We start from the raw sequence: 26,761 nt of genomic DNA, 5'->3' as shown, positions 1-26,761 counted from the left end.
TAGGTGTGTGTAGCATGCATGTGTGCATATAGGTGTGTGTAGCATGCATGTGTGCATATAGGTGTGTTATACTTACCCATCACACACCTGGTAGCTATGTATTGCTCACTCCATTTTCCCATTTATTTCAACTGCCCCATAATTTCTCATGTTTCACTTTCCATGTGTAGACATGCAATGGACCACAGAGCACTTGTGGAGGTCAGAGGGTAACTATAAGAGTTATTTCTCTTGTTGTTCCACTTGGATTCTCACAGGACAACTGCCCTAAGTTCAAGACCAGCTTGGGTTATGGAGCAAGACCATGTACTATACAGAAAAGAATACAAATTGCCAATTTCCCTGAGCACAAAATAGTCACCAGTATATAAGTGGAACAGAACAAGGACACAGAGGAGACATTTTCCCCTTAGTGGGGGACTTGAGATCCCTATTTGGTGTTGTTTCTGGTACCACATGACACCTTGGTTGCTAGCAGTCCTAACAATTTCAGCATCTGGTGTAGGATTTTTACATGCTATGAGTAGAATGTGCTTATGACATGCAGGGCAAATATAGATTTTCTCCCGCAGAGTGAATGCGCTGTGTTAGTGTCACTCAGGAGTCTCAAGCTTGGCTGCACTGATCCACATCAGCCCAGCACTGCCCTTCATTATTATGTCTCTAGCAAAGAAACTTCCAAAAAGTGATAAGTAAACATGGGGGAAATTAAGTGAGACCAAGTGAACAGGAAACACACTTTTTTAATGCTCACATGACAGGATATGGAGGAAGAGCAGCTTTAATCTTTGTGGCATTTATATTCAATATAAACGTTAGTGCACCAAGGATTTCAGTTTCTTTCCTCTCTCACTCCTTCCTGGCTTGCTCCTCCCTCCCTTCCTCCCATATTTTTTCCCCATCCAAGTCCATGCGTTTTTTAGACAGCGTTCCATTCACCTGGTCCAGGTTGTCTCAGAACTTAATATGTAGGCAAGGCTAGCCTCACACTCCTAGCAATCCTCCTGCTCCAGCGTTCCAAGGGCTGGGATTACCAGTGTGTGCCATGGAATCTTGCTCAGAATTTTCACTTTCACCATCAAAAAGAGGAGGAGGAGAGAGTGTGGGTGAGAAACTAAGGACTTGTGGGTAAAGGACCTCGACATGAAGCACTTTATTAAGATGATTCAGACCAATTTTCTTTTTTTTTTCCTTTTTGCATAAAAGTATATGAATACATTTTGGCAGTGCTTGGCTTTTTTTTTTTCTTTCAAAGGTTTGATAGTGTGCATTAAGGTCTTACAGTTTCAAAGAGCAAAAAGTACATGTAAAACAGGATGTAACCTGGAATTAGTCAAAGTTTTCTTGGTGTGTAATGACTGAGCATGTTTTTTTTTTTTTTTTTTTTTTTTTTTCTTGAACTTCACACAATCTGTGAGTTGTTTCTGGGGTGTTCAGAAATTTCTGGGGTTAGTATCCCATTATCAGTGACTTCATATTATGTCTGTTCTTTTGTGACTGGGTTATGTCACTCAGGATGATATTCTCTAGATGCAACCATTTTCTTAAGAATTTCGTTAGGTCATTCTTTCTGATGGCTGAGTAGTACTCCATTGTGTAAATGTACCACAATTTTTGTATCCATTCATCTACTGAAGGACATCTGGGTTCTTTCCTGGCTATTATAAATAGAGCTGCTATGAACATTGTGGTGCATGTGTCTTTGTTGTATATTGGAGTGTCTCTGGGGTATATGCCCAGAAGTGGAATAGCTGGGTCTTCAGGTAGTACTATATCCAATTTTCTGAGGAATTGCCAGACTGATTTCCAGGGTGGTTGTATTAGTTTACAACCTCACCAACAGTGAAGAAGTGTTCCTCTTTCTCCGCAACCTCGCCAGCATCTGCTGTCATCTCAGTTTTGGATCTTGGCCAATCTGACTGGTGTGAGGTGGAATCTCAGGGTTGTTTTGATTTGCATTTCCCTGATGGCTAAGGATGTCGAGCACGTCCTTAGATGTTTCTCAGCCATTCCATATTCCTCAATTGAGAATGTTTTGTTTAGCTCTGTACCCCATTTTTGCATAGGGTTGTTTGATTCTCTGATGTCTAGCTTTTTGAGTTCTTTGTATACCTTGGATATTAGGCCTCTATCTGATGTGGGGTTGGTAAAGGTCTTTTTCCACTCTGTTGCCTGCCGTTTTGTATTCTTGACAGTGTCCTCAGCCTTACAGAAACTTTGCAATCTCATTAAGTCCCATTTGTCAATCTTTGACCTTAGAGCACAAGCCATTGGTGTTTGGTTCAGGAAATTTTCTCCTGTTCCTATGTGTTCTAAGGTTTTCCCTACTTTCTCATCTAATTGTTTCAGTGTACATGATTTAATGTGGAGATCTTTGATCCGCTTGCACTTGAGCTTTGTACAAGGAGATAAGAAACGGTCTATTTTCATTCTTCTGCATGCTGAGTGCCAGTTGGACCAACACCATTAGTTGAATAGGCTGTCCGTTTTCCATTGAATGTTTACAGCTCCTTTGTCAAAAATCAGGTGACCATGTATGTGAGGGCTCATTTCTGGATCTTCTAATCTATTCCATTGATCCACGTGCCTATCTCTGTACCAGTACCATGCAGTTTTTAGCACAATTGCCTTGTAATATAGCTTAAGGTCAGGGATGGTGATTCCTGCAGATGTTTACTTGTTGTTGAGGATGGATTTTGCTATTCTAGGTCTTTTGTTATTCCATATGAAATTCCCCATTGCTCTTTCCAACTCAATGAAGAATTGGGTTAGAATTTTGATGGGGATTGCATTAAATCTGTAGATTGCTTTGGTAAGATGGCCATTTTAAAAATGTTGATCCTTCCAATCCATGAGCATGGGAGATCTTTCCATTTTCTGAGATCTTCCTCAATTTCCTTTTTTAGAGGTTTGAAGTTCTTTTCATACAGGTCCTTTACTTGCTTAGTTAGAGTCACACCAAGGTATTTCATAGTTTTTGTGACTATTGTGAAGGGTATCTTTTCCCTAATTTCTTTATCCACATGTTTGTCCTTTGAATACAGGAAGGCTACTGATTTGTTTGAGTTAAGTTTATATCCAGCCACTTTGCTGAACTTGTTTATCAGCTGTAGAAGTTTTCTGGTAGAATTTGTGGGGTCACTTAAGTATACTATCATGTCATCTGCAAATAGTGATGTTTTTACTTTTTCCTTTCCAATTTGTATCCCTTTGATTTCCTTTTGCTGTCTAATTGCTCCAGCCTGGACTTCCAGTACTATGTTGAATAGGTAGAGGGAGAGTGGGCAGCCTTGTCGAGTCCCTGATTTTAGTGGGATTGCTTCAAGTTTCCCACTGTTAAGTTTGATGTTGGCTATTGGTTTGCTGTATATTGCTTTTATTATGTTTAGGTATGGGCCTTGGATTCCTGTTCTTTCCAAGAATTTTAACATGAAGGGGTATTGAATTTTGTCAAATGCTTTCTCAGCATCTAGTGAGATGACCATGTGGTTTTGTTCTTTGAGTTTGTTTATATGGTGGATTACATTGATAGATTTTTGTATATTAAACCATCCCTGCATCCCAGGGATGAAGCCTACTTTATCATGGTGAATGATCATTTTGATGTGTACTTGGATTCGGTTTGCAAGGATTTTGTTGAGTATTTTTGCATCAATGTTCATAAGTGAGATTGATCTGAAGTTTTCTGTCCTTGTAGGGTTTTTGTGTGGTTTAGGGACGAGGGTTATTGTAGCCTCAAAAAAATAAGTTAGGTAGGATTCCATCTGTTTCTATCTTGTGGAATTGTTTGAAGAGTATTAGTATTATGTTGTCAACAAATGTCTGATAAAATTCTGCCCTGAACCCATCTGGACCTGGGTTTTTTTTTTTTTTTTTTTTTTTTTTTGGAAGGCTTTTGATGACTGCTTCTATTTCTTTATGTGTTATGGGATTATTTAGATGGTTTACCTGGTCCTGGTTTAACTTTTATATCTTGTATCTGTCTAGGAATTCATCCATTTCCTCCAGATTTTCCAGCTTTGTTGAGTATAGGCTTTTGTAGTATGATCTGATGATTTCTTGAATTTCCTTAGTTTCAGTTGTTATTTCTCCACTTTCCTTTCTGATTTTGTTAATTTGGATACTCTCTCTTTGCCCTCTAGTTAGTCTGGCTAAGGGTTTATCAATCTTGTTGATTTTCTCAAAGAACCAGCTCTTGATTTTGTTGATTCTTTCAATGGTTCTTTTTGTTTCTATTTGGTCTATTTCTGCCCTAAGTTTGATTATTTCTTGCTGTCTACTCCTCTTGGGTATATCTGCTTCCTTTTGTTCTAGAGCTTTCAATTGTGCTGTCAGGTTGCTAGTGTATGCTCTCTCCAGTTTCTTTTTGGAAGCACTCAGAGCTATGAGTTTTCCTCTCAGTACTGCTTTCATTGCATCCCATAGGTTTGGGTATGTCGTGTTTTCATTTTCATTAAATTCTAGAAAATCCTTAATTTCTTTCTTTATTTCTTCTTTGACCCTGCTATCATTTAATAGAGCATTGTTCAGTTTCCATGTATATATGGGCTTTTTGTTGTCTTTGTTGTTATTAAAGACCTGCCTTAGACCATGGTGATCTGAAAGGATGCATGGGAGTATTTCAATCTTCTTATATTGATTGAGGCTTGTTCTGTGTCCAATTATGTGGTCAATTTTTGAGAAGGTGCCATGAGGTGCTGAGAAGAAGGTGTATTCTTTTGTTTTAGGATGATATGTTCTGTAGACATCTATTAATTTCAATTGGTTCATAGTCTCTGCCCGTTTTACAGTGTCCTTGTTCAGTTTCTGTTTCCATGATTTGTCCATTAGTGTGAGTGGGGTATTAAAGTCTCCCACTATTATTGTGTGTGGTGAAATGTATTTTTTGAGCTTTAGTAGGGTTTCTTTTATGAATATGGGTGCTTTTGTATTTGGAGCATATATGTTAAGGATCGAGAGTTCCTCCTGACAGATTTCCCCTGTAATAAGTAAAAAGTGTCCTTCCTTATCTTTTTTGATATGTTTTGGTTGGAAATTTACTTTATTCGATATTAGAATAGCCACTCCAGCTTTCTTCTTGGGGCCGTTTGTTTGGAAGTTTTTTCCCCAACCTTTTACTCTGAGTTAGTGTCTGTCTTTGTCTCTGAGATGAGTTTCATGTATGCAGCAAAATGCTGGGTTTTATGTATCCAGTCTGATAGCCTATATCTTTTTATTGGGGAGTTGAGTCCATTTATGTTAATAGATATCAAGGAATAGTGGTTGCTGTTTCCTGCTATTGTTGCTTTTGTAAGTTGAATTGTGCCTGTGTCTCTTTCTCCTTTTGGTTTTCTTGCTTAAGAGTTTTCTCATTTTTACTAGGATATAGTTCCCCTCATTGTATTGGGCTTTCCACCTATAATTGGTTTTAGTGCTGTGTTTGTGGTCAGATATTGTGTAAATTAGTTTTGTCTTGGAATATCTTCATCTCTCCATCTATGGTGATGGATAGTTTTGCTCTGTATAGCATCTTGGGCTGGGACTTGTGCTCTCTTAGTGTCTACATGATGTCTGTCCAGGCTCTTCTAGCTTTCATAGTCTCATTTGAGAAATCGGGTATGATTCTGATTGCAGACCAATTTTTATCATTAGGTCTAAACTGCTGCTGAGAATGGTGCCTAGATATGTCAGATTACATTCAGGATGGAAACAATGAACTAGAGAATGATGTCTTAAATTCCTCTTTCTTTTAATTATATTTTTAAAAGACTTATTTACTTAATATATCTTTAGCCACATCAAAAGAGGGTACCGGGTCCTATTACAGAGGGTTGCAGGCCACCATGCGGTTGCTGGGAATTGAACTCAGGACCTCTGGAAGAGCAGTCAGTGCTCTTAACTGCTGAGCTATCTCTCCAGCCCCCCCTCTTTCTTTTATATGACTCTGAATACTTCTTTATTCTCCACCAATTATATTGTGTTTCATATTAAAAGTACGTGAGGCCCTTTAGCATTAGTTAATATATAAAGAAAAACAGAGGAGTCCTCATTGTCTCAAAGAATGAAGTATTTCTACAAGTCCAAGTTTTATATCTCCACACTGTACCTGTTCCTGAGGATGAGGAATTTCTTCTCCCAGCTTTTGTTGGCCTGATCAGAATCCCTTTTAAACCTGGAATACATTTTCAGGTGGTTAACTGGTGCCTCTGATGTAAATGGACAGAAATGAATCATTAAGCCTGGTACCTTTCCAATCTCTTCTCTTCCTCTTCCAATGCAGTTTTATAAATAGCTATTTGGTTCTCCAAAACTCTTTTTTCTTCTTCCTTTAAATTAAAACAAAAACAAAAACAAAAACAAAAACAAAAAAAAAAAAAAAAAAAAAAAAAAAAACCACAGCATGAGGTTAAGGACATGAACAGAACCACTCTTCCCTCCTCAAGGAGAAAGGGCTATTTCTGCTAAACAGTAAATAACCCCTGAGAGAAACTTTGAGGTTCTCTTGAGAGAGCAATGAGACACCCTTGAAAGTCTGTGGAAGTCAGAAGACTTTGAAAATGAACACTTCTATTTCCTGTAATGGTCTGTTTTGTTACCTCTTAGGACTGGCTGGAATCTCTAAGTGGGCATGAGGTTAATAATTGAGTTCCTAGAGGTCATTTTCATACCTTAACCATCTGAAATTTCAGAAGTAGATCTTCGGGCACCATATTAGGTAGAAGAAAGGTAACCTGTGGAGAGAAAGAGCCATGGTGAAGACAAAACGTCAGATTAACGACTAATCCATCAAGATAGTTTCCTTTTTGTCTTATCTTTTTTATAGGAAATCGACTCAAAAAATGCCATCTGTGGCCCAGAGGTCCTCGATGTCTCACTTAACCCCTAAAGTGCAGTGTGCACAAGGCACATGCACAGTTGGAAAATGACAGCTATGGCTGGGTCAAGTATTGCCATTATATATCTAAAGCCTTTGAAAAGACTTTATGTGCATGAGTGTTCTGCTTGTATGTACGCCACCTGTGTGCTTGGGGCCCACAGAAGTCAGAAGGCATTCAATTTCCTGGAACTGGGGCTATGCACAGTTGCTAGTCACCGTGTAGATGCTGGGAATTGAAAGAGCAATGAGAGCTCTTAACCACTTGAGCAGTCTTTCCAGCCCCGTACGTTTACCCGTTTGAAAAAGTGAGGCAGGAAGTGATTTTCCATTAAAGCCAGAAATGTTTAAAAAACAAAAACAAACAAACATCAGCAAAAAAAACCCCAAAAACAAAACAAACAAACAAAAAAACCACCCAGGTACTTGAAAATCATAGCAAGTTGCCACTGTTGCTATACTTTTCTGTTAGAAGGGCTGGCAGGTTATTTGGAAGTGAGAAAATATATTGTGCCTAGAAGCTTGGAGAAAATTGGTGAGTACTTGTCTTGTTAACACCACCATGTCCAGAATCCATGTTAAAAATTCGGATTTTGGTGTCTTCAGGGTGTAATCCTAGAGAGGGGGAAGAGGAGACAGGTGGATCCTTGAACTTACTGTTAAGACTAGTGAGAGACCCCGTGTTGGGATAAAAATTTTTACCATTTAGCTTATATAGTTTCAAAATAAAAGGCACAAAACACCTTTAGATTTATTATAAGCTTGAAAGCAGTAAAGCCAGGCAGATACCAACCCTCTAAGCGATTTTGTTTACATAACCTGTCAGTAACCCCGAGATATCACTCACCTTGTTCCACCTGGGCCATTCCTACTTCAACAGGCTAGCTCTCATGGCTAGAGGTCAGGGTCCATTTACTCCATGGTGACTTAGTCCTTCTTCCTCCTCTCTCATGATCCCTGCCTGATACCCCAAGCCTGGTAACTCAAACACCACCTCTCCTATCCCCCCATTGGCTGCTGCCCATTTTATTTAATGAATAGTTTAAAATTGGGGTGCAAGGGTTGCAGAACAGCAAAGGCTGGTGTATGAGGATCTGCTCTTGGAGCAACCAGATCTTGGAGTACAGAATTTAGCATTTGAATATAAGCAGCACCAGACCAACCCCAAGCAGCCCTGTTTAAAAAAGAAGAAGGGGGAGGGAAAGAGGGAGGAGGAGGAAAAAAAAGAAGGAAGAGGAGGGAGGGGATGAGGAGGAGAGAAAGAGTGTCAGTCACATGGTTCCAGAGGAATGACAGCTCAATGAATCCTAATGGGCATATGCTCATACCCATCTGAATTCACCAATAAACAAGTATATATTATGTATGAAACTCCTGGCTGGGCTTATAGGCATAGCTTAGTGGCAGAATATTTAGCTAGTTCACATGAGTTTTTAGTTCTATCTCCAGAAATACACACACACACACACACACACACACGTACACATACACACTCACATGCACACACATACACTCACATGCACACACACACTCACATGCACACACACATGTACACATACACTGATATACACACACTCTCACATACACACACACATGTACATATGCATGCATGCACAGACACAAATCTTGGTTAATCAACAGTATATTTCTATATAGTAGTAGAAAACTTCCTACTCAACACTACCACTGCATTTTCAAGTAATATTCTTTGATTTCCTCATAGCTTCATGGTCCATTGCCTTTCTTGGTAGATTTGACTGTGCAAAGGAATGTCTGAAGCCAGGTCTTGGAGTAAGGATTAGAGAGAGCTGAGCTTCAGACATTCTAAAGAGAAAGAGCTCCCCTCAGATAACCAAAAACAGCTGAAGGGATGGTGCAAACCTGCCAAGTGGGAGGTACCAGTGGTTGATGGGCAGATAACGACTACTACCCAGACTGGTAAGTGCTCAATTTGGAGTAGCTTCTGGATGATACAAATCAGTCACTTACCTATGTCTGTTTGCTCAAACTCACGTACACAAAGCTGTAATCTGTGTAGGTGGTGCAGGAGGAGTGTTCAAAGAAATCACAGCATCAGATTGCATTTAGCTCTGGATTTTGATGGTCAATCTATTTTTAAATTATTTTTATTATTTTAGTGTGTGTGTCCATGCATGTGTGTGTGTGTGTGTGTGTGTGTGTGAGAGAGAGAGAGAGAGAGAGAGAGAGAGAGAGAGAGAGAGAGAGAGAGAGAGAGAGAGAGAGAGAGAGACATGGGGCCACAGGGCACATGTGGTTACCAGAGAACAATTTTGGGGTTGGTTCTCTCTGCCATGTGAGTTCCAAACTCAGGAGGTCAGTCTTGGCAGAGAGCCCCTTAACCCACGTCAATTGATTCTTTTCTTGACCAGATTTAGAAGTGCTCATAAGATTATTATTTTGTTTGTTTGGTGTGTGTTTGTTGGGAGGGATTCTGGAAGGGAGGGAGAGAAGGATTCTTCCTTTATCACTTTCTACCTTATAAATATAAAGATCTCTCACTGAACCTGCAACTCACTGATTGGCTGGATTGGCTGGCCCACAAGGCCCAAGGATTCTTCTGTCCCTACCTCCAAGTGCTGTAATGAACGCACGTTGCCGTGCCCAGTGTTGCTGAAGAGCCACAGCAAAGTTCGGCACACTGAACAATCTCCGATCCTGTGTATGTGAAGCATGGTTCTGGGTGTATCTGAGAGAGTATTTCCAACTCTAAGACCCAGCTTATATGGATGCAACACTATTCTATAGACTGGGGACAGGGGGAGCCATGGAATAAAAGTGACAAAAAAGTATGACAACTACATTGATTAAACACAATTGAAATTGGTGTACTAAGCAGAGTGTGTTGAGACTCAGCAGCAGACTTAATTCAGGACTGAGAATGTAGCTCAGTTGGCATAGTGCTGATCCAGTGCACAGAAAGCTCAGAACTCAATCACCAGCACACATAAGCCTGCTTTGGTGGCGAGGCAGGCAAGAAGAGTGAACAGTTTACTAACTTGAGGCTCCACTTGGCTTGGGCTGTGTGCATAACCCTCTTCTTGACAATGCACTTGGCATTCTGAGATGCTTATCTGCATGTGCATGGGTACATCTCTTTTTCTGCATAATGCACCTAGCCACCTGTTAACTGAGGGCACCAATCTGTGTGGAGGTGCACACCAACCCCCTCTGAACAATGCCCTAAGTTTCTCCTTTCCTTAACAAACATCCAAGTTACACAGATTCTGTTCACTGGCACTTTCTTTGTGTCCAGTTAGAGAGTAGGAAGCCCCTCTGTCTTAAGCTAGTGTTTGGGTGTGTGTGCAATAGGGCAATTATATCATTAAAATGGCCTTTCAGGAAGAACTCAGTCTTCACCTTATGTCTATGCATGGTGGAATATCATACGATTACGTATTCTAGAAAGACACGCATAGTAGAGAAAACATTTGTATGACTTAATCTGTCAGTCAAAACAGAAGCACCTGAACTGTACTTTTTAATGAGAAAACTTCTTTTAAAGCCAAGGAATTTTTAAGCAATGACTGAGGCCGTGGAAACGTTCATTTGAATGGCCTTGCTGTCGGTATTGACAGTATATTTCCTTCTGGTCTCTACCTCTGCTTTGATGTGAATGAAGCTTCCTTGTTACTTTAAGATCTATGTAGACTTTTAATTCATGTCTTTGAATAAGAAGCCAAGAACATGGAAACTGCTGGTCCAAACCCTGACCAGCAGAAGTAGTGGTGCCAGCACTCAGGAGATGGGGGTGAAGGCTTAGAAGTGCAACATCCTTGGTTGTGAGTTCGAGGCCAGCCTGAAATATATATGGACTGTCTCACAAAACAAACAGACAAAAATAACAATTAATCAAAATTACAGGTTCACCATGACTGAAGGCAGCCTTGTATCACTGAGTTTTAACATAGATCTTTTTTAACCACTGGAAATGGAAAAAAAAAAAAAGGTCATCCAAATAACAGGAGACTGACACATTTAAGGACCACACCATCCATTTGGCCCCAACAGGGACAGTGTACTTGGATGGTCTCTCTACAAAGGCATGTGGTACAGGGTGAACTCAGAGCTGCAGACCACTGAGGTCACTGGACAAACGCTCCAAGCATCTCAAGGTTTTCACCACAATGGTAGAGAAATGTAACTCAAGTTTTAAAAAAGCCCACCTCAGACATTTAGGAAAACAAAATAAAAAACAAAATGCCATACTGAAAGGTACTGATGTATTATTTTACAGTATCCAAATTCATGTCAGGGATTGGAGATTTATTTTATTAATGTTTTGTATTTGGATTTGTGGTGAAATTCAGTACCAATTTTTAATCTATTTTTTTCCCAACGGATGACCAACTATGGAACTAGAGATGAGAGTATGCTATGACATATCTTCTGTGATGTCAATAATTATTCAGTCTTCCCAAAAGATAGTGCAATCATGGCACCGGAGATACCATTTCTTTTCATTAAAAACAAAACAAAAGAAAGCAAAGCACCTCATGTTGACTACAATATTTGTTCCTTGTCCCAAGTCAAATTTTCCACCTTGCTACAGCCCATTCTATTGCGTCCTGGCTCTGCCATTCTGTTTTGCCAGCTGCTGACATTCCTGTTTCTCTGGAATACACATGCTGCTCCTTATGTGGTCATTGCATTGGCACATGTGCACAGGTGCAAACACTGGACGGCCAAGCAAAGGCGGAAATGAGAGAGGATGGTCACTTTAATGGGACACTATTCTTCCCTGAGAGGGAGAATAGAAGTTTAAATGACTGTATTTGCACTGTCAAAGATGATTATGAATCATTTCCACAAGGATGTTCCTCTTTTGAGTTCAGAACTAACATTTCAAAACTGAGAGTATTCATTTTAGGGGCTAGAGAGATGGCTCAGCAGTTACAAGCACTGGCTGTGCTTGTTGTGAACCCAAGTTCCATTTCCAGCGTCTGCCTGGTGGCTCATGGCCACCAGTAACTCCAGTTCTAGAGAATCTAATGCTCTCTTTGACCTCTGTGGGCACCGGGTACAAAAAATTTTTGCTTATATTAGAACTCATGCCTTAAAAATTTTAAGAACTTACATGAAACAACTTCTTAAATTTGGAGTCAAAGACAAAGGTTTGTAATAGAAGAAACATCGTTATGCTTATTAACTGCCATAAAATGTGCTACATTCCTTGTAATATCCACATATACCTGTTTTTCCTTCCTTTCTTCCTTCCTTCCTCTTTCTTTTTTCTTGCCAAAAGTTTTTTCTCTCCTAATTCCTGTTGATACACAGCTCTGGCCATTCTTTCTGAACTCAGTGAAAGGCATTTCTACCCCCCCTCAAATGCATCACAGTCAAAATCATCTTTAACTTACTGTGATAGTTACTCTCAACTACCAACTTGATGAGACAGAGACTCGGTGAGAGAGCAAGCTTCTGCGCATGCTTGTGAAGGATGACCTAGCTCTTTGATTGGTCTTCCTGGTTTGGCCATTAGAGATAGGAGGGCCTATCCTGAAAGTGAGTCCACCATTATTTACCGTTGGGTGTTAGACTGCATAAAGAAGAGGCTGACTAACAACACTGCTCACTCTTCTCTGCTTTCTGACAGTTACTGCTGCCACAAACTCCTGTCAGGAACCGAGAGCCAGGATACACCCTTCTCACCCCAAACTGCTTTGGTCAGGGCGTTTTACCATGGTGGCAGGAAAGGAAATTAAGGCACTAAGGAAGAAATGATTTTTTTTTTAAATCTGAACATTCACTAAATAATCAACTGACCTTTATATAAACATTATTGTTATCCTGCTAGCAAACAACTACCTTTGAACACCACGAAAACAACAGGGGGTAGCCATGCAAGGTGAAGAAATAAGAATTAGAGGCATATGAAAAGGTTAGTCTTTGTGGGCAGAACATACAAAGGTTTCAGAGCAGTTCGGATGGTCCGAGAGACCCGTCCTTGCACCCTGCAGAGGGTTTGTTAATGATGAACTTTATAATGCATATCAAATAGTAAATGTAGGACACTATATAATAATAAGCACATACACAGAAATTAAGAGGTGGCCTGAGGATTGGACGACAAACACCCAAGTACACAGAATCTCTCTGCTGCAAAGCAAATATAGAAAGGAAACTTGGGGAGGGGGTTGGGGGTGCTGGGAATGGAACTCACGGCCTTGAAGTCCTAGGCAATGAAAGTTGAAAGGGAAACGTAATAAGAACGGAATAAACAGTGTTCCTTTCATAACTCCAGTTTTCTTTCCTGCTCCTTTACAAGTTCTTTTGTTGGGAGATCATCTTGTCATTTAGCATAAGCTGGCCTTGAAGCGTGTGATGCTCCTGCCTCAGCCTCTTCTGAAGTGCTGGGATTAGTCAGTTTCATTAATGAATAAACATATTACGTTAAGGAGAAAACCAGAGGCATATGAAATGGAGAAAAGCTTAAAATCCCAAAGAGAAAAAAAATATTGATGTATCTTAACTCTCTAGACCAATTATTGGGATTTAAGGAGGAAGCTGAGGCCTGGGGCTCTCAGGTTAAAGAGGTCACAGCTGAACAGATGCTAGGTTGCAGGAGCTAGAACTTAGCAGAGAGCTAGTACCACCCATATCCAGTGCCTCCTCAGGTGTGGTCCTTGCAAGCATGGATACTGGGGCCTGTCTGGGACAGTGGGCAATGCCAAGCAGCAGCCTTAATCCCAGCAACGGGCAGTGTGGCTTAGCATGGTACAAGCTACAGCACTGGGCTCTGCTGTCAGCTCGTGGATGAGAGAAAGCTGGGGCTGAAGCTGAACAAGCCTCCCTGCACGGTGAGGGTGAAATGCCTGCTCCATTGGAACCAAAGAACCAAGGATGACATGTGGTTAGGACCTAGCACCCGCCACCAGGGAAGGGTTAGGAAATTACTCAGATCGCCAATTTATATATTTCTTGCCTTTGGCAGAATGGCAAATCTCCAGTTTTTTAGCTTAATTAGACTAACATGCTGTGTAACGAAGTTTTACATTTTTTTTTCCCTCAACAAAACTATTGAGGTAAAGGTATAATGTCTGGGCAGGTATGATAGTTCCACAGGTGCAAGCACTCAGCACTGAGTTTGGTGACAACTCAAGTCCTTGGGACTCACAGAGTAGAAGGAAAGAACTCACTCTCACAAACGAGTAAATGTAAAAAGCTCTTAAACAGCATCAAGCCCTTCACGTGACTTTTAAACATTTCACATTTTGTTTGTTCAGGAAATACTAAATGCTAACAATTTTTAGTTCCAAGTATATTGAAAATACATGTTTGATTCGCCATCAAACTACCCAACATTAAGTTTTATGAAAGATAAAAACCTGCCTTTAGGTAGAATTTTATTTAATTAATTAACCTGTTAATTAGTTTATGAGACAGACTATGTGGCCCAGGCTGACTTCAGACTCACAGATCTCTGGCTGGTCTCCAGGTCAAGCAGTGTCACTGTGTACGGACTCTAAACTCACTTTAATTTAAACAGGCTGTTGCCGGACAGTAAAGTCTCTGAGCACAGAAACTAGAGAGCAATTTCTTTAGGGGCATTTGATTTTAAAACAAAGCAAATATCGAGGTGTGTGATTGGTCTGCAATGGTTTGAGGTTTGTGATTGGTCTGCAATGGTTCGAGGTGTGTGATTCTCTGCAGTTGTTTCCACAGGGTGAAGTCATTAACCTTATGGAAATGAAGATGCAACTTTAAGGCCAGGGAGATGACTCTCTGGGTGAAAGTGTCTCCTGCCTCAGCCTGACAGGTTGAGTTCAATCCCCAGAAGCAGATGTGGAGGCACACATCTGGGACCTCACCACTTGTTGCAAAAACAAGAGGGAGATTAAGGCAAGACAATCTCCTGGAAACTCCTGGAAGGTTAGTCTGGGTTATACAGCACACACTCACACACACAGCATACACAGCAAGTACACACACACACACTCACACACACACACACACACACACAAGCAAATGCAGCACACACATACAACACATGTATACATGAGTTCATGCCATAATAAAACCACTATAAGTTGAAGTCTTTTGTATCAACATAATAATCAAAATATAGTAGATACCTTCTGACTTCCTCCTAAGACCACACACATCACACACAGGAACTTCTCTATATGACCGAGTTACCAGACATCCCAGGCTCAACAACTATCAAAGTTTCTGGCTTCCCTCTGCACTCTGTAGAACTAAAGTTTGATTTGCCAGGCTCAGCCAAGGGGAAGCTAATAAAATACTGAAACAATAAACAGGTGCGTGGCTTTCTTCACTTGCACAGTTTATTTTCATCTATTTTAAGTCTGTGTAACTTAGCCACACAAAAGGGTTGAATAGTGGAAAAAACAGAGAGTGCTTTGGTATCATATAATCATTTTAAAACCACTAGTTTGCAGAATGATTATAGTCATAACTGCAAATTATTACAGAAATGTTTTACTAGTCATTGTTAAATGTTAAATATTGTATAGTTCTTGTTCCTTTGCTTTCTGGCCTACATGAATTGCTTTGCATTGTGAGAAGAATGGAAACAAGATTGACCATGTCCCCCTGTTCTCTTTCCCACACAGAAGGGCCCTGAGCAGACACATGCCATATGGCTTGTCACTGTAGACCAGGCTACCCCAAAGGAGGCTCTCAAGTCCTCCAGAGAAGTATTTACTGGGTGTGACCTTAATTAACTAATTACTGGGTGTTGGCTGAGGGGGAGGGAAACCCAAGAATCCTGTTTAACCTTGATACATGAAACCTGAGTATCTGAACTGTTTTATAGCTATCAAAAAATAAACTTTACATAAGTACCCTGAACAAACACAAATTCTACGTTGTGAAATCGCTTATGAGCTGAAATCTGAAAGCGATGCGTGTGCCGTGTTTTTCAGACTGGCTAAGCACTGCCTTTATCACTGTTTGCCTCCCCCACGGTAGCATGTGCTTTGTTCCCACCAAGTGACACAGATTTCAAAAATAAGTATGATTAATTAGGGAGTGAGATGGCTGATGTAAAAGTTCCTGCAGGGAGCTTTCCATGTGAGTGTTTGTCTGTAGTGGGCGTTACAAAGCCCTTGAGAGGTCATTTCAAGGGGGTTAAAGACACCCCTCCCCCCTCCCTTTTAAATATTTAAAGGTAGTTCTAAGCTGAGTGGCATTGACAGAGTTAATGTGCATTGACAAAAGTATCATCACACTGGAAGGTGACCCTTGGGACCAGAACTACTAACATAGGTGACAGCAACAACCGTGGACCAGAAAATACATTTATAAATGGAATCAATTAAGATGTAAGGACCAGCTTAGGTTCCCAGGCCCTCTTCTTGTCCAATGACTACTTACTGTTAAACAGTGAGAGTCTCACCAACTGATACTATGCTCTCTGAAGCTCTGGAAACCTCTAGATAGCAATCATTCTGATCCAAAGAGCATGGAACAGCAGGAGAAAGGCCAACTGAAAATGTGCTTCTCAGAGAGCCTAAGTCAGCTTTCCTTTCTCTGTTGTGTCTCCTCAGTGGGAGACAGCAGTGTGTATATGTTGGGGGTGAAGACAGCAGTGTGGGGGGTGGGGGGAGGGGGATGGGGGTGTCTGTCCCTCTCTTGATGTTGAAACCTCAGCTTTTATCTATATTGAGGGCACAGGAGCTTCTGAGCCAGATTTCTAAGATTCAGTTCCAGCCTTGGGGTCATAAAGGCAACAGGGAAGGTGGCTACTGCCTCTGCCCCCTGCTGCTGGGACCTCAGCGGGAGCTCAGCTGCTAGGCCTAGCTGTTACTCTTCTGTCCTATATAGCCAGCATCTAGCATTGTAGAGCCCAGACATCCTTGACAGGTACCTACTTCATAGGCCACTGGGAACAAGATGCCCAGAACCAGCTCACTAAGCCCAAAGCTTAAACTAGGGCCCCTTGAATTCAGCCAAGGCCTGGACACTCTTAGCCTTGAACAAAGTAACAACATGCTCAAGTGGATTCTATGCAAAACCTCCAGAATCCATTTAAAGGTGGTTTCAAACTTTTCAAGAATGGACATTCACAAAGTGAATATTACAAGTCAGTGACCTTGTAAGGCCACGGGCTTATCTCTCCTTGCCAGGTAGAAACTTCCCCAGATACAGACTAGCACTGAGCTACATCTCCAGACATTCCTAAAAATCTTTTTGCTTTTGGAAAACTAGGTGGAATAACTATGGTTCTTTGGCAAGGACCTCCTGATCTTCTATGGCCATGTGTGTGTGTGTGAGAGAGAGAGAGAGAGAGAGAGAGAGAGAGAGAGAGAGAGAGAGAGAGAGAGAGAGAGAGAGAGAGAGAGGAGAGAGAGGGAGAGAGAAAGAGAGAAAGACAGAGTCAGAGTCAAAGAGAAAGGAGGGGGAAGGGTGGGGAGGGAAGGGTAGGGAGAGCCAGACAGACAGTTCCATTTGACTGTGCGTTTCAGTTTCTGCAGTGGAAACATCTTCCATCCTTCCTTCTTTCCTTTCTTTTGTCCCTCCCCCTTTTATCTTGGTTTTCTTCTGTTTTTGAGACAGGGCTTGCAGTATAACACTTGCTAGCCCCAGACTCACTATTGTAGCCCAGGCTGGCCTTTGCCTCATAATCATAATGATCCTCCTGCCTCTGCCTTTGCCTCTTGAGTGCTGGGACCACATAAGCAAGTACCACTATCCCAACTGAGAATGATTTCTCTCACTTCTTGATGCTTCCTCCCAAGTGGACTGACTTTCACTGATAGAGTAATGCTGGATATCTCTCTCTCTCCCCTTGCCCCCTCTCCCTCACTGTCTCTCCTCGCTCTCTCTCTGGGAGTGATTTACCTGTGTAATTAGATGGTTTAAAAGGCCTAGATGCTTTCATTTCTCCTCTGTGAAGCAAGATGCACACAACTGTATAATTCTGCTCTGTCTTTCTGTATCCTATAGATAGGCAGATTCTGCTACCCGTAGAGGATAAAGAACATGGGACCGTGTAGAACATGACTCGGGGACACAAAAGAGCTAAACATCTAAGTGGACAGTCTACACTTAGGGGTTATACATTGACCCAGTGAGTCACCAGTTAGATCTAAAATCTTGTCTAGTTACATAATTCATGATGCCCACAAACCACGTGCACCAAGACCCATCATTATCACCATAGCTAAACACAAAGGCAGTCCTCCCCAGGATCATTAGAAAGTAGTCTTGGGAAATACACTGCCCAATAATAAGCTACACCTTTGTTACCTGTCACTCTTATTCAATACCCTTACAAAAGAACCTTAGGGGAGAAAGGGTTTATTTTAACTCTTGGTTTCAGGGTTCTACCCATCATGGTGAAGTCAAAGCAGCAAGAAGTTGTATCATCTGGTCATACTGTACGCACAGTAAGGAAACAGAGGGTGATTAATATTTGTACTTAGATAGCTTTCTCCTTTGTATGCAGTTTAGTAAGCTTAGGGAATAGTGCTGCCCTAACTCTCACAAGCCACCAAACAGCAGATCTTCTGAGAATTGTTTCTTAACATGGCTAAGGAGAGCAACAGCTTATAAGTTATGCATATCTGTTCCCAATAGGGTTATTTCATCTAGCCAAGAAGTGTAAACTCTTGTGAGAGCAAAAGGACCAGATCCTTCCATTTCCTTTAGGGAGACATTGGCAAGACGTTAATGCAATTCACCCTATCAAACACTTAAGAATGTAGGTCTCAGATTTTGCTATTCCAACAGAGATTTACTAAAGCTTATGAACTAAAGTATGGAATGCTGTCCACTGTGGGTAGCAGAGTATCATTTTGAGAAAGCCAAGGAACTTACCAAGAACACCCTGGTTAGATTCCAGAGCACCTACTCTGGAGTATTGGGTGTGTTAGACAATGAGCCTAGAAGCTGCTGGGCAGGAAGTGGGAGGCATGAGGCTTGAAAAAGGCTAACAAGACAACAACCCTGTACACATTGAGTATGTAGAGTGCAGTAGATAGTGCTGATGTGTATGGTTCTTACATGCTTGTCTGAAGGCTTTGCTTGGAGATTGGTAAAAATTTCAGAAGTGGCAGGAGCAACGTCAGTTGTCTCAGAGATAGTAGCAGAAGGAACAACTGTGACACCAGTAAATTTCTTCGAAAACTTCTTTTTTATCTTTGGAGATGCACTTAAGGAAGCTGAAGGAGGCCGCACAAACTGTGACCCCTCTCTTACTTGACGCATTATGTGGAAAGAAGGCTCTCTTCCCTTGACAAATGTTCCTCTCTGCCCAAAAAGAGCCAACAATTATTCTCATTATACCTTTAGAGTTGCATCCCTTACCTGTCCCCCCCCCAATAGGAATCCCAGAGTGGGTGTTTTATTCTCAGCAGATGCTAATCTGCCCTTGTTCTTAGTTGTACAACCCACTTTGAGTGGTAACTGGAATTGGGTGTCCCTGTATTCCATTGTTCTAGAAAAAAACAAAACAAAACAAAACAAAAAAAAAAAAACCAAAACCTCGAAACAGATACATTCCTTGGCAGCAGCTGTAAGGACAGTCTTTGTTAAGCTGGCAAGGTGGCTATCTGAAGTTTATATAAAGGTGGGAAGGAGGGGAAAGCAGAAAGGGGAAGTTTGAGGGTTGTGTTCTAGGGCTTATAGCAGTGTACCTGAAAAAAATGGCTCTACCATTCATTTCCTTTTTCCCCTCCCTACTTCCCTCAGCTTCTATCTCTCACCTAACAATCATTTTGTTTTCTTATATATAAAAAAGATTTACTCCAATCTCTCTCTCTCTCTCTCTCTCTCTCTCTCTCTCTCTCTGTGTGTGTGTGTGTGTGTGTGTGTGTGTACATGGATGCTAGTGTGTCCTCAAAGTTCAGAATAAGATACTGCATCCTCTAGAGCTGGGGTTTGGGTTATGTGCCAGGAACCAAGCTATTCTGCAAGAGCATTATCTACTCTTGATATCAAGCCCTTTTATTTAAACTCATATATGAGAAAGCAGTGGGATGTTCTTAAGCCCAAAGAGAGAACAATAGCAATAGAGATAGATGGATGATATATAAATGATAGATAGGTAATAGATAATAGATAAATGCTAGATAGGTAGATAGATGATATGTAGGTAGATAGATAGATGATAGATAGATGATAGATAGATAGATGATAGATAGATAGATAGATGATAGATAGATAGATAGATGATAGATAGATAGATAGATGATAGATAGATAGATGATAGATAGATAGATAGATGATAGATAGATGATAGATAGATGATAGATAGATGATAGATAGATAGATGATAGATAGGTGATAGATGATAGATGATAGATAGATGATAGATAGATGATAGATAGATAGATAGATAGATAGATAGATAGATGATAGATAGATAGATGATAGATAGATGATAGATAGATGATAGATAGATAGATAGATAGATGATAGATAGATAGATAGATAGATAGATAGATAGATAGATAGATAGATAGATATATAGACAGATAGATAGATGATAGGTTCCACACAACCTTGCTGCCAAAACGGGTGGATATGCTGCCATATTTTTTTTTAATTTCAATGTCATCTTTTTGTCTGTTGATCTGTAAAAAAACAAGAGGACATTATAATTTATGATTTGCAAAGATTAAAAAGAAGGAATCATTACAAAACACCTGAAACATATTATATGCTAAATATATTAGAAAACAAGCTTGTACTTAGAAAAAAGTCCCTTAAGTGAACAGAAATACATGTGTGATTATTTCAGTTGTTAGCATGTATTTACCCCTTTTCACATGATAGATTATATAGATACATATATTGTTTGCTTATTAAGTATATTTGATACATTTTATTTTTATATTCTTCATTATAATTTTTTAAAAATACATGATAATTTTACAGCTAATTCCCAACAATAGAAAGAAATTAAAATTTGTTTTATGAGTTAATACTGATTTCCAGTCATAAAAATAATTCTATCAAAATATTCTCTATTTTTCTTATAGCCTGGGGAGTAAGTTTAATAATATCCAGAGGGCTAAGTTTAATTGACTTTGCTGATAAGTAATGGCCTTTTGGGTTTTTTTTTTATTGAATACTTTATGTATACATTTCAAATGTCATCCCCTTTCCTGGTTTCTCCTCCAGAACCCCCTCTTTGTCATGCCCCCGATCCTGCTTCTATGAAGGTGCTTCCCCTCCCACCCACCAACTCCCACCTCACTACCCTGGCTTTCCCCTACACTGGGGAAATCGAGACTTCACAGGGCCAAAGGCCTCTCCTTGATGCTCAATAAGGCCATCCTTGGCTACATATGCAGCTAGAGCCATGGGTCCCTCCATGTGTACTCTTTGGTTGGTGGTTTAGTCCCTGGGAGCTCTGGGGGGGGGGATTGGTTAGTTGATATTGTTGTTTTTCCTATGGGGTTGCAAACCCCTTCAGCTCTTTCAGTTCTGTCTCTAACTCCTCCAGTTGGGTCTACATTCTCAGTTCTATGGTTGGCTATGAGTCTCTCCCTCTGTGTTTCTCAGGCTCTGGCAGAGCCTCTCAGAACCCAGCTATTTCAGGCTCCTGTCAGCAAGCACTTCTTGCTGTCTGCAATGTTGTCTAGGTTTAGTTTTTGTATTTGAGATGGATCGCTAGGTGGGACAGTCTCTGGATGGCCTTTCTTCAGTCTCTGCTCTACATTTTGTCCCTGTAATTTCTTTAGACAGGAGCCCTTCTGGGTTAAGAATTTGGAGGTGAGTGGCTGGTCCCATTCTCCAAGGCGGGTGGGATGGGGGGGGTTACCTAACCACTGCATATGGTCTCTACAGGTTCTCCCTCCCCTTTGTTGGGTATTCCAGCTAATCTCATTCCTGTTGGGTCCTGGGAGCCTATCAATGTATTCTATTAACATGTGCTTCAATAGTACTTACACTTGTTAAATATAAATTTATAAGTTATGCTAATGATTCTAGTTATGGTTAAACTTATTTGAAATGAAAAGGTGATGGGAAATATATTTATTTATTCATCTCATGGACATCTGAAGCAGTCTCACTTTAAGCATTGATCAGAACTGAATAGAAATGTGTCTTATAACATCTTGCTATTTGAGAGGACAGTAACTGATGCCCAGCAAGGCCTATATTAAGTAGTATCAATGGGTTTGAAGTTAAACCTAATAGTATAGTTAAACCCTATTACAATAACTTAATACCTTTTTCTTGCATAATCTTCAATATAGCCATTGTCAAATTCAATCCAGTTTTCACAGCAACTTAAAAGTTCCTTCACATTCAAATGCCCAAAGGCCTCACTGCTACACTTGACAGCTGACTGTGGTTGTCAAAAAGATCGGCAGCCATTTATGATAAAGAAAACAGTTCTCATAAAACCAGTAATAAAAGAGAGTCCCTAAATTTGGCAAATGCTTGCCATAAGAAAACATAGACATATGTACTTATTGGTGAATTGACAGCCTATTCTTCCCTACTCCTAGGAATGAGGCTTCTTTGCTTTTGAACATCATACTGACAGATGAAATAACCATTTATTTTTTTTACAAATGATACTGTAATAAATGAATAACTACTTAGAAAAATCATGAAAACTTACCCTTAATTCACAGACTACACAGGTATTTAATGTGAATAATATTCAACAAAAGCTAAAACATCAAAGTTTAGAAAACATAAGAACTATCTCCCTGTATGTAAAAGCTTTTAAAAATGCCAAAGCAGAACAGAAATCTTTAAACTGAGCTTAAAAAGTTTAGTCATCAAACACATCTTTGGTTTCTGGTACCCGTATTGGTGGCTCACAGCTGCCTGTAACTTTAGCTCCAGCAATTTTCAATGCCCAATTGGACACCTGTACTTCAGTGCACCCCACCCACTTACAAATAATTAAAAATTAAAACTAAATCTCTTTTCATGAACAGAAAATGTACAAATGGATAGAAAATATATAGAAATATATATTAGAAAGGTTGAAATGTAGAGCAAGTTCCAAGTAAAAAGAAATTTAAGTCCAGGCATGGTAGTAGACACCTTTGATCCCAGCATGAAGAAGCCAGAGCCATGCAGACAAGGTCAATCTACAGAGAAAGTTCTAGGACAGCCAAGCTTAGACAGTAAGAAATTGGAAAAGCTATTAATAATGTAATAGAACAAGGGAGCCATGTTCTAGCCCCAGCAAGCAGCAGAACTGGGGAGCTCTGGCCATGTGGCTGTGCTTTAGAGTCTAGAGCAGAAGGGGCTACTGGGAAAATTGATGCTGGTTAACTGGAGATAAGAAGTCAGGAGGAGGAGAAACTCCAAGATGGAGATCCAGAAGAATGAACTAGATTTAGGTGGACTTAATTGGTGTTAAATAGCCATGAACACTTAAGGATTTTATAGGTCTAATATCTCATGTAGAAGGGCAGTTTGTATCTTTGTCCATTTGATGTAATCTTGTTGTGTAGAGGGTTATGGATGGAGAATTGAATATATAAACCTGTATGAAAACCATCGGGCGTTAGAGTTGTGTTTGTGTTGAGTTTTGGGGTAAGGAAACACCCTGGGATGGAGGCAGTAACAGGCAGAATAAAACCGCCAAGGGAAGGGAGTTGCTCTGACAAAGAGAGACTGTGGCGGCTGCTTGGACCGAGAGACAGAGGTGTGAGCAGTTCCGTGCTAAAATCAGGCCCATGGAGTGAGGCATGGAGTCGATAAAAAGATAAGATATTTTATAATTGAATATTTACTATAACAGTAATATATATCCTGTGCCATGATATGTTGGACATGTGTGGTATGCTTTGATTTTTATTTTATAGAAGATTACAGTTGAGAGATTATGTGAATCTCAGAAGAGACTTTGAACTTTGGACTTTTAACATTGTTGAGACTGTTATAGAGACTCTGAAAGTTTGACTAAATGTGTTTTATATTATTCTATGCCTAGATATGACCCCCATAGATTCATGTGTTTGACCAAGACCTATGGAGACTAGGCAGTATAATGAGGTGATTTGCATATGCTTGGCCCAGGGAGTGGCACTGTTAGGAGGTGTTGCCTTATTGGAGGAAGTGTGTCACTGTGGGGGTGGGCCTTTAGACCTTCCTCCTGGCTTCCTAGAAGTCAGTCTTCTCTTTGTCTTCTGAACAAGTTGTAGAACTCTAAGGTCCTCCTGCACCATGCCTGCCTGGACACTGCCCTGCTTACTGCCTTAATGATAATAGACTAAACTCAATGTTGTTTTTATAAGATTTGCCTTGGTCATAGTGTCTGTTCACAGCAGTAATCCCTAACTCAAACAATACTATTAGAAGTTAGCATTAGTTAATTTTTTTTAGGGGCTTAGGGATTAATTTTATAACGTGTGAGTCTCACCACAGACCTAGGAAGGATTTTTTAAAAATTATTATTAGATACTGTCTGTATTTACATTTGAAATGTTATCCCCTTTGCCCACCCTGCTCCCACCCCCCTGCCCCCTCTACTTGTCTTCATGAAGATGCACTAGCTCCCAATCACCCTCTCCACCTCAATGCCTTGGCTTCCCCTACATTGGGAAAATGTGCCCTCACTGGACCAAAGGTCTTTTCTCACATTGATGCCAGACACTGCTATTCTCTGCTACGTATACAACTGGAGCCATGGACTTCTCAATGCATGCTTGATGGTTGGTGTTCTAGTCCATGGGCGCTGTGGAGGATTTGTTTGGTTGACAATACTGTTCTTCTCATGAGACTGCAACCCCCTTCAGCTCCTTCATGACGACCCCCACCCCAGCATCCTCACCAGGGTCCCCGTACTCAGTCTGATGGTTAGCTGCAAGCATGCTCACTTGCATGATTCTGGCAGAATCCATGAGGAGGCACCCCAGGGAGGATTTTTACATAAGAACATTACATGAGTGAGTCACAGGCATTTGCACTCCAAAAATTGCAAAATCTTTTACATAACAAAAATAGTTCTCAACATTAAATGTTGTAATAGGGACTTGCAAATGACATCGGAATCACTTGCTTTTCAAAAGTGACTGTAGTAAGTATTTTGACCTATTTTTCTACTGTTTAAAGATCAATTTAAAAATGTTTACTATGCCCCAAACTTAGAGAGTATATTGTCTGATGTGATTCAGATATTATAACCCATGTATAAAAAGCTCTATTTTCTAAAAAGCATAGAAAATTTTAAAGAAAAAAGTGAGATTAAATTATTACCAAATTTTATTCAATATAGAAAGCCAGTCTATTACTGTTTAGTATCAAGTTCTGGCAATTTTTATTGTGACAGCTCATCTCAGTAGTTACCTCTATTGCTTTTGTTTTATTTCTTTTATTGTGATATTCTTTGCTTCTTTCTGGCATGTAAGTCCTTTCATTTACAAATGTTAGTAGTGTGAATATAACTCACATGATCCATGAATAATCAATCACAAAGCAAAAAACAACAACAGCAAAAAAAGGTTGCTATTCAGGAAACAGTTTGTGGGTTGTGTTAACAACTACCAAATTTTGCCCAGTTTGGCAGCATTTCCTCACCAATAGTCAACTCAGTGTATTAAAGTGGACCATTAGTTTGAAATACTTGGGAGCTATATGCATCTTAATAAATGGGAGGTCTTCTGATGCTGACACAATTCCCCTAATGGAAACACCTTGCAAAGTATAGATAGTACAATCTCTATGAGAAATTTGACATGAACTCTAACTGGGCTTTGGCTACTTTGTGGGTTCTTCTGTCTTCCACCCTTCTTCACCTTTTCTACACTTTCAACACGAGTCGGGGGGAAAAGCGATTGGGGGTCAAGGGGGTTACATTATTGTTAGACTACTTCCTGCTGATTAGGGCATTGAGAGTTCCTTAGGGAAAATTCAGTTTCTCAATCAGGATATCTATTTTTTTCTTTTTTCTTCTTTGCACATGACTACTTACTGAACAACCTACAGTCTATCTATCAGGGCCCCAGCAGTTAGATACCTTCTCAAAAGACCCCAGAATTCCAAACATCACACAACCACAAAAACTAGCTGCAGTTGGCCAAAGTGGCCCCTGCTAGAACCTGAGGCAAATCACAGTCAGCTGCAGTGGACACTCTGAAGAAGACCCACATCCCACACCTAGAATAAAAACAAAACCATATTCTTATAATATTTCTGTGTTTGTTCAAAGAAACAACCCCCCCCCGCCCCAAACAGTCACTACAATTCACACAGTAGAGGTAGGCATCATTGTCTCTTGTCTAACTGTCAAATTTGGAAAGGCCAAATGCTAGGAACTTCTGCTTCTCAGACCATTTATCACCCAAGTGAAGGGCAAAAGGCATGAATCCACACTAGCCAAGTGACCCATAATCCTCAGACCTTACTCAGTGTGTGTGTGTATGTGTGTGTGTGTGTGTGTGTGTGTGTGTGTATGTGTGTGTAATGTGATGCTTATATGTGCATTTAGTTCTATTAAATTTTATTTCACACATAGATTTGCATATTCTCCAGTATTTCCACAGGAAAAAAGAATTCCATGACCACAATGACCTTGAGTTGCCTTTTTATAGTCACACTAACCCACTAACCTAGCCTAGTTAAGCTTTTCCCTCTCATCTCTAAACCTGGCAAGGGCTATTGTGGTTTGTACCCAATTTCTAAATTATATCTTTTCAAAATGTTATTTAAAAAATGGGATAGTACAAAAGATATGTGTGTTCTCCTAGTGGCCTAGCCTTTTCACAATCGCAAGATTCTCTTGAGCTTAATGCAAGTTGTTGCCTGTGTCACAAGTTTGTTTATTGTGAAATTGCACTATGTGGTTATAGAAATCACATAGTTCAATCATCCAGCTGTTGAAGTATGGATGGTTGAATGTTTTTGTGCATAGATGTGTTCATTTTTTTCTATGGGAACATCATGATGTTTGATTGCTGGATGGTATGTTTAGTTTTTAAGAAATGTCCACATTTTCCCTTCTGTTAG

The 26,761-nt window shown here is 40.2% G+C and overlaps 1 protein-coding gene across 1 annotated transcript in view; it reads right to left on the bottom strand.

Moving 5' to 3' along the window:
- Window positions 1-26,761, bottom strand: part of LOC308421990 (uncharacterized protein C10orf67, mitochondrial) — a gene marked incomplete at both ends in the record, with an annotated part of 98,669 nt that overhangs the window by 29,099 nt on the left and 42,809 nt on the right. The window contains 4 exons of the mRNA XM_080918484.1: window positions 6,086-6,151; window positions 6,226-6,305; window positions 6,648-6,710; window positions 20,341-20,412. Of these exons, the coding sequence (XP_080774610.1) occupies window positions 6,086-6,151; window positions 6,226-6,305; window positions 6,648-6,710; window positions 20,341-20,412 (281 nt within the window). The remainder of the gene's footprint in view (window positions 1-6,085; window positions 6,152-6,225; window positions 6,306-6,647; window positions 6,711-20,340; window positions 20,413-26,761) is intronic.

The sequence above is a fragment of the Micromys minutus genome, assembly GCF_963924665.1.
Source record: "Micromys minutus genome assembly, chromosome: 6".
NCBI lineage: Eukaryota > Metazoa > Chordata > Mammalia > Rodentia > Muridae > Micromys > Micromys minutus.
This window is presented reverse-complemented; position numbering and strand designations above follow the sequence as displayed.